At 40.4% G+C, this 8,964-nt stretch overlaps 1 protein-coding gene across 1 annotated transcript; it reads left to right on the top strand.

Annotated features, from left to right (window-relative positions):
• Positions 1-4,978: 4,978 nt before the first annotated feature.
• On the top strand, positions 4,979-8,717 carry LOC133915278 (ubiquitin-conjugating enzyme E2 2-like). Its single transcript, XM_062358379.1, has 5 exons — positions 4,979-5,264; positions 5,397-5,422; positions 6,823-6,912; positions 7,753-7,841; positions 8,371-8,717. The coding sequence occupies exons 1-5, from the start codon at positions 5,140-5,142 to the stop codon at positions 8,497-8,499; spliced, it is 459 nt and encodes a 152-aa protein (XP_062214363.1). The 5' UTR covers positions 4,979-5,139; the 3' UTR covers positions 8,500-8,717.
• Positions 8,718-8,964: the final 247 nt, after the last annotated feature.

Raw genomic sequence — 8,964 nt, 5'->3', positions numbered from 1 at the left:
GCTACTTGATCTAGGGGCTGATACAGAAGGTACAAGAGATCCCGAGTTCGAGGTCTTACATACCGTGTCATTAATGCATTTCTTAATCCCATGTGACATCACTCAACCAGCTTCTCAGAGTGAAGTCACCTCTCGTTGCCACCTTTTCAGCGACATATGACCCCTTGCTGTCAACTTTTTAGACTAACGAAACCGCTCGCAGCCACCTTTTTAGACCAATGTGACTGCACGCTGTCGACTACTCATAGTCCAATGACCGCTTGTTGAGGAAAGGTATCCAATGCATGCACTGTCTCTAAATTACATACCTACACTTGGTGCATACACCATCGATCCCTGCTTATAAAAGGAGAGGCCGAGGCAATGAGAAGGTCATGACATCACAATTTTTTAAAACACCACTACCATCTGATACCTAATACCAAACCATGGCTGCCTCCTCAAGCAGACATTTCTCGCGGACATCCAAATTCTCAATGATAGTCGTCAAAGACTATGAGGTATACCTAGGTAAAAGGTGACGATGTGTTCAAGGAGGAGAATCTGAACAAAGTGTTGTTGAAATGGTAGACCATAACCTGTTATCCTTGTTTCATCACGGAGGAATGACGGCAAACGTAAGCTCTGTGACCTCCATAGATTTAAAGACGCACTTGTTAGAGTGCTGTCAGAGATATATCAAGGTGTGTGAACTAGCCGACATAGCAAAGTGTTTTAGCAAGCGAGTACATATGATATTTATGCACCCTTAGCAGTACGAGGAGCACATTAAGATACATTCATTGTTATTACATGTCCCAATTAATTGTTGTGTTGCACTTTTAAGATACGTTTATATTTTCGTATGCTCTTTTTTGTAGTAGGTATTCCCTCATGATGAAGAGTTGTTGAACAAACCTATTGAGAATTTTTTGGGTTGCATCTACTCTTCAATGGTAGCTGCCTACTCGGACATAACTGGAGACGCAGAGGTGGTCATTCGAGACATTCACACCGTTATGAAAGAGGCGGTGGTTTAAGCCGTGGTGAAAGAGCTGGTCGTTCGACAACAACCATAAGAGGACATGCTTCTCCACTTCCGCCACAACCGAAGGGGTTGGTTCTGATGATGATGACTTCGTAATTACTCCTCATAGAACTCCACGCTGTTGCGAATTCTCTGGCGATGGGGCAGATGACTTAGTTTCTAACTTTGATTATTGTCATTATATATCGGCATCACGTAGACCAAAATTCCCAGAATACGATTACCATTGGATGGAACGGTAGATAAGGCACAGACAGCTTCAAGGGTCATTTCGTCTGTAATGTTTATACTATTAAATATTGTACTTATTGAATTTAAGGTGGTTATATCATTTTTAATCTATTATATAAGTTGTATATGTATCTTAGATGTATCCTACATGCTATTAGTTAGTGGTAGGAGTAGATCCTTTTGTAGCTTTTGTTGTAGATAACCCTGTAGTCAGATGCTTTGTGATCATACTTTTGTCGATTGTAGAACGAAAACTTCTGTACTAGTGACCTAGCAGAGATAGTTCTAGGTTTGTTTAATATATATTGTCGGTGCTTGTGTTTGGTGTTGATTCTTGTTGGCTCTTGATTGCGTGATTGGCAAGGATTATCCTTGCTTTTATCTTGCTTGCCCTTATTTTATAGCTGCATCTCAGGTCTTGCTTCCTCTCTTGTCTATAGAGAATAGATGGAATCATCTAGGCAGTCGCCTCGCCTTCAGCAACAACGTGAGCGGGCCCTCATCTTCATGGCCCCCGAAGGTGGATCTGAAACGGGGAGTGCAATGGGATCCCGAGGAAGGGCCGCTACGTGCCAAGGTAGAGGCAGAGGAAGAGTCAGGGTCGTCAACTCTCAACCCAGCAAAGAAGTTGACCAAAGCCACCGCAACAGTCCAGAAATCCCACTGCCCCCACCACCAGAGAATGACCTGGTGTTAGTGATGGCTAATCAAACCCGCCTATTAGAGGCCATAGCGCAAGCAGGGAATAACAACTGAGGTTATGAACCTCAAGACAAGATGGCAGAGTTTATGAGAATGAAACTGAGGATTAAGCAAAAATATTAAAAAATTAGTTTTCGTGTCCTAGTCCCACGAAAATTAGTTTTTATATCCTGATCCTGTGAAAATTACTATCTTCATATCATGGAGTGCGAAAACCCCTTTTTAACGAGACTAGGATGCGAATAGGTATTATTTTTGTAATTTTATGATTTTTCGTATTATTTTTAAAATTACCGTGGACAACAATAATATTTAAAAAACTCCAGCTTTGGTTGGCTGCTGCTCAGAATTAGAAAAGCTCAGTCAAATAGTTCATTTTTCGAAAAACAAAAGCTATCATTATTGCTAGAAGTTAGAAGCTAATTTAGATGAGTTTTTTAAGCTTACGAGGGATGTCATTTTAAGAGGTATTTTATATATTATAAATTTCATTCGTATCAAAAATCAATTTAAAAATAGCTTTTGAAAAAACCTCGATCTAACTAAACAAGACTTGACCAACCCCAGGTCACCGGTCCAAAATAAACTCGGGAACACAAATCCTCTTATACTTTAGGCCTTCTTTGAATAATAGGATTTTTATAGGAATTTTGAAGGATTTTAATTAAAAGAACTTCTTTACAAAGCTTGTTTGAAACATAGGATTGATTATTTCAACTTTTTATGTAATGGTTTTCTATACCTCCAGTTTTATAGGAAACTATTGCTAAAAAATCCCATAGGAAACTAAGCATGAGCTCTTGCCTCATGTTATTTTCCATTCTTCTCTCTTTCTTTATCTACTCTCTATGTTTCCTATAAAATTCCGACGTTATTTCCCGTGAATCATCCAAATACAACACCTCACATATTCACGTGTTTTAAAACTCTGTAGAATTCCACGTTACATGACATTCTATTCATACGTTCCAAAGAAGACCTAATATTTCAAATCCAAATCAAATGGAATATTTATACAACATTTATCATGCTAACATTATAGGTTCCTTGTGTAAATTATCATTATAAGGATGAAACCTTCACAAACTCCGACCAACTTTTACCAACTCGTCTAACATGTCAGAAAAGGAAACGGCTTCGATTGATAGAAGAACATTGCCAAGACTCTTTGTATATGACGCACGACGATGGAGTTGAAGAAAGTTTAACATGCCTAAACTGTTGTCAGGTACCCCTTGGGGCCGGAGGTAGAATCGTTAGATTACGACTGGACACCACTGAAGTTCAAGTTTTGATGCCCATCGCTTACACATTAAGTGCTCAAGTGTTAGAGGCTTTGTACACAAATGAACTGTGGCTATGTTTGACTTCCCAAATATATGAGCCCTATGTTCACATAAAGGAATCAAGTAAAGTGCGGCCGATGAACATGTCATGTCAAGAGAAGCTGGCACGAATCAAATCGTAAAATTTCATACAGCCAAGATTAAAAAAAAAGATCGATAGGTGAGGAGTGAGTGAGGATGGGTTCATGAGTCAGAATGCGGAAATGCAATTCGGCATGTTTTTATGCACGCATGTCATATATTGGTAGTCTATCTCTCACACGATACTCATCTATTTATTAATTCTCTCACATATTCTATGATTTTTTTCATATACCCAGTATGAATCTTAACATAAATGAACGGTCTTGTTATGATGTGTTTGGTTAGAGGACGATGTTGGATGAGATATGACGATCCATGTTTTTCTGGATGTGATGACTTAATTTTCTGTTTGGTTAGAATTGATAAGATAAACTAATTTTTTGTTTGGTTAGTAGGATTAAAGTGAACGTGATGAACTACTTTTCTGTTTAGTTGGTGAGATTAGATATTATAGTGGATAAGATGATCCATTCGTAACTATATGCATTCCATAAGCATTTAGATAAATTTATACATGTTTGAATTTGTTTAAATTAAAATTGAATTAAAAAGAGAATATCACATAAAATGATAAAAATGCATATAAATAAAGCATTACATAGGAACTCACTTTTTTACTAAATAATCTAGGGTTAAAAATATTTTTATAAATTAGTAAATCATATGAGAAGAATATTAGTAAATTTTCTAGATTTTTAGGAATTTATCTGATGTATTAAAAATTAATATAAGTTACAAAAGTAAGTTTCTTTGAAGAATTTTAATTAAATATTGACTCATGTTTTTTATAACCCAATTAAAATGAATTGTTACTGGGCTCCAATTTACTTATTAAAATATTTAAAAAATTTAGACTATTTTTATACTTCTAAATAAAATAAGAATTAAATAAAAAAATCACAAGCACACTTACCATCTAGGCATCTAGCACGGAGCTGGATGGCTATGTTTGGATCGGCTTATCTGGAGAATATTTTCTCGTCCTGTCGCCTCATCCAATCTACCCAACTAATCAAATATAAAAAAACTAAATGATCATCTTTTAAATAGATTCATCCAATCAAACACACTTAACTATATATCCGCGTACCATATGTGTAATTTTCGTATTCGTCAGACTGCAGGAGGCCTCGGCTGCCGCCAGTGCTGATCCTTCCCGGCCCTGGCGCGGGCTCCACCTGCGCACCTTTCGCACCGCCCATGTCGAAATCGCGGAATCCGGGCCCGCCACCGGCCGGCCCACCAGTAACCTTACCGACAGGTGGGCCCGAGAAGCCTACTTTCCTACGTGGACCACGGGCATCGTCACCCGGACTCGCGTACGAACAAAGCGGCTTTGCTACGGGTCTTACCTCACCGACAGGTTGGCCCCAGCAAAAGGTGGGTCGTAGGGACGCTTGGGGCAGGCACGCCGCCCGCGACCGTGAGCTCAGGGCGGCTAGCGGATGGGCCACCTCTTCGTGATTTTCACCGACAAGTGGTCCCCAACGTGTGGACCCACATCATCAGTGACTCAGGAGGCGAGCGGCGCGGGAGGGGACGTCACGCCGTTCGCGCTCCGCGTCGTGCTATACTGACTCCTTTTTGCACCCGCCCGCTCCTCGCTCCTCGCTCCGAAGCTTCTCCTCTCGCCTCTCGTGCCAGAAGACCCAGCGAGACGAGGCGCGCGCAGCTCTCGCGCGCGCGTGCTGGGGGCGGAGAGAGATCAAGGGCCGGAGCTTGGGTTTGGGGGGCGGCGTGCTCGCGGAGATGTCGACGCCGGCTCGGAAGCGGCTGATGCGGGATTTCAAGCGGCTGCAGCAGGACCCGCCCGCCGGCATTAGCGGCGCGCCGCACGACAACAACATCATGCTCTGGAACGCCGTCATCTTCGGGTAGTCAATCAATCCTGTTCTGTGATTTTCGGATGAGCTAGCTTGGGATCTTGTGAAGTTGTGATTCGTTTGGTGGGTTTTGGTGAATGGTGCTGATAGTGTTTACTCCTTGTGTTTGTTGCGATTCTGCAGGCCGGATGACACGGCGTGGGATGGAGGTAAGCCCATCTGATTTAGTTTGCTTTGATCTATAATAGTTCGTTACCTAGCGTTTGCACCCTGGGAACTGCCAATTTCGTAATTTGGTGATTAGTAGCTTATGCCGATTTTCAGTTGGTAATTGTGCCGATCTTTCTCGTTCGATTTGGTATCTTGAAGTGTAGATGCAAAGAAATGTACACGAACTGCAAATATTTTCCCCTGCCAACGAAAGAGCAAGCTGCCTACCTAGGCTCCGTGCTTCATTTGCTTGCTTCCTTTTTAGTATGCTTTCCTGATGTACGAAACTTACAGTTGTGTCATCTCTTATGTATTGTTTACTGAAAAGGTAAAGAGCTTGATCTTTACAGTTTGTTTGGTTGTTTGTGCCATGGGCTGTCACAAGTTAGGGAAAGGGAAGGCGTGTCTGATCGGCATGCAATTTATTTAGTCAACTCTGGATATATGCATTTTAGCCAAGCAAATTGGTACATCTCAGTTCTTCATTATACATCCAAATAAAAGAACAGGCATCATAGCTCCAGGAATTATAAATTGAGGAATTGAACTATTGACTTTCACGTGAGCCAGTGAGAGCCACTTTAGCCTGCAGCTATTGCAATCCATTACTAGCTTAGTATTGGCTTCAGTACCAGCCTACCAGGATATGCCATACAAATATTGTATGAGCATGAATGGGGCAGGCTTCCTTCTAATCACAATCAATATGTCTTTGTCTGTTGATGTTGGACTAGGAAACTGTTGGTTCAACTCTTGAAAGTTATTTGATATCACAACACAAACAGCATCAGGATAAAAGTAAGAGAAACCATTTATGCTTGATAAACACATGACTATCATTTGGTAGGTATAAATTTGTGCTACAATACGGGACTAATGACACAGGAGAGCATGCAAACCCACCCCACTGGATGTGTCTATGCTGCTAACGGAGAACTTCCACGGAATTCCTTAATATTTGTACAAGTGTGGTCATGTTAAATAATTAATGTGAGACAATTCATCTGTAAGTGTAATTTGTTTATGTTTGGAACTATTCAATAGAATATCGGGCAAAAATTAAGCTTCTGACATCCACAATTAATCAATCTTTTGCTGCCTGAAAGATCAAAACCTCTGTTTTTCTCTTATGTTATTCGGACAATCAATTACTAGATCTTTGGACATAAACTGTCCATTGTTCATGTCCCTTAATTTTGATTTGTTACGATTGCAATCGACTAGCTTAGTTCATTCACCACTTAAGAATTTTTTTCATGATATAGGTGAAATCAAACATAATGTACTATGGTACTGGTAAACATGGTTCATGTCGTGCATTTTTTCGCTGCAGAGCAAACTGGCAGTTTTAGGATACTAATTATAAACTCACTAACATCTGATTATTTTGCACTTATAGGCACGTTCAAGCTGACCCTGCAAATTACAGAAGATTACCCCAACAAACCACCGACTGTTCGGTTTGTCTCGAGGATGTTTCACCCAAATAGTATGTTCTCTTTAGATGATTTTCATTGCACATGTTGTTGTCTTTAGAAGTAACTAAATTATCCTCAGATATTGGAGCCTTGATACATGGACAAAAGGCAGGTCCGTACCAAACATTTTCGGGGCCCTGTGCTAAAACTACTATTATGCCCTTTCATTGTAGTTTTTCATCATGTAGTACGTAACTGATTTTGCTTGCTAGGGGTGCAATGCCCAGTTATGATACAGTGAACAGAAAGCGCGGACATAACAACGGATATTGTATAATGTACAGGGTAGTTGCCTTTATGAATTAAATTATATAAGAAAAAGATGATATAGTTTCTGTTAAAAAACTGTTGTAGTGGTTTCTGTTCAACCCCCCCCCCCCCCCCCCCCCCCCCCCCCAAAAAAAGGTGCTATAGTGTGATCAAAGACGGTTGATGTATGTAATGGAAGCCTCTTGGGCCCAGGGAATGATAAAATTGTTAAGAAGATAACTGAAGATTAAGTTTTATTTTAGATGGAGATGAAGATTATGTTGATTCTTAATGTACAGATACTAAGAAACCTATTATTAGTATAAGTAATGACAGATGACAACTTGGGAGTTGGGATGAGTGCAACAATTTCTCCTCTCAAAATTTTCTCAAGTTTTGTTCACAAGAGAACTTCTCAAATTTATTCTCTCCCATGCCTTATAAAGAAACATGTGTACTTCATTGGAATGTTTACTAGCTGAAGCACATACTTACCAAAATTTGGGGGCCCAAATTTTGTGGGGCCCCTATGCCGCTCGCTCTAAACACCCAAAGATATGGCCCTGACGAAAAGTTGTTTAATACCATCGTTTGTTTTTCAGTCTATGCGGATGGAAGCATCTGCTTGGACATCCTTCAAAACCAGTGGAGCCCTATATATGATGTTGCGGCAATATTGACCTCTATTCAGGTATAATTTATTTTCTTTCTCAACCTATCACTTTGAGATCCTTCATTTTGTTCTTTCACTGCACTGTCTGTTGTGTTCCTGTAATTGATTATACAACTTGTGATAACCAGTAGAAAGCTCACACAATAAGTCATTACTAACTGAATTCATATTGTTATCTTTTCAATACATCATATGCTTTTGGAGCAAACCCTACTCCAGTACATACTAACAGTGAAAGAAACAAAATGGTTTCCCCCATTACCTGATATCAGTAGAAAATGTGGTCATTTGAAGTTGATATTGTTGACCAAACCACTGGTCTATGTCCATATGGGTAACATGCACCAATAAGTAGTTAGCTATGGAAATGCTTTCCAATTCTCGATTGTAGAATGGAACTAGAGTCTTCCATCCATTCCATGGCTCTTGTGTGAATTAATTTTACTTTGCACTGCTTCCGAAGCATGGTTTTGGGCCATGGATTATGCCTTTCTGACCGTATCAAAATGCCATACTCAGTTCCTCTTGCCGTGCTTTCCCTTTGCAGTCCCTTCTGTGTGACCCAAACCCAAGTTCCCCTGCAAACTCTGAAGCAGCCAGAATGTTCAACGAGAACAAGCGCGAGTACAACCGCAAAGTTCGTGAGACTGTGGAGCAGAGCTGGACAGCTGACTAAGTTGCATCCGCTTCGCCAGACGGTGCAATAAGCAACACCGAAACATCTGCTTTCTGGCTTTGCCGGTCTGTATTACCCACTTAACTATTAAAATCTTCAGTGGTTGTTGTGTTCTTGTGGTTGAGCACCTGGTTGTCCTGCTGGTTTTCCTAATGTAGCATTGAACTATTTCATATACTCGGGTATTGATGCATATGTTGAAGTTATAGCTATGCCAATTTGTTGTTGCTAGGCCGCAGAAACCTCGTCCTTGCGCGGTGCTTTCTTGCTGCATTAACGGTCTCTCACGAGATGATCATGAGAAGGTTGTTCATCCTGCGTCTGTGATAAATCATAAATGTTAGTACAAGCAAGTAGCAACAGTTAAATACTGATATCTCCAATACGGAATGCAGAAGGCAATGCCTGTTACATCAATAGAAACAATATTTGCTATTGACAGAGCGGTACAGGTTTTTTCACGCA

This window comes from Phragmites australis, chromosome 4 (assembly GCF_958298935.1).
Source record: "Phragmites australis chromosome 4, lpPhrAust1.1, whole genome shotgun sequence".
Classification (NCBI taxonomy): domain Eukaryota; kingdom Viridiplantae; phylum Streptophyta; class Magnoliopsida; order Poales; family Poaceae; genus Phragmites; species Phragmites australis.
The sequence above is the reverse complement of the archived record's forward strand: the minus strand, read 5'-3'. Positions and strand labels throughout refer to the sequence as shown.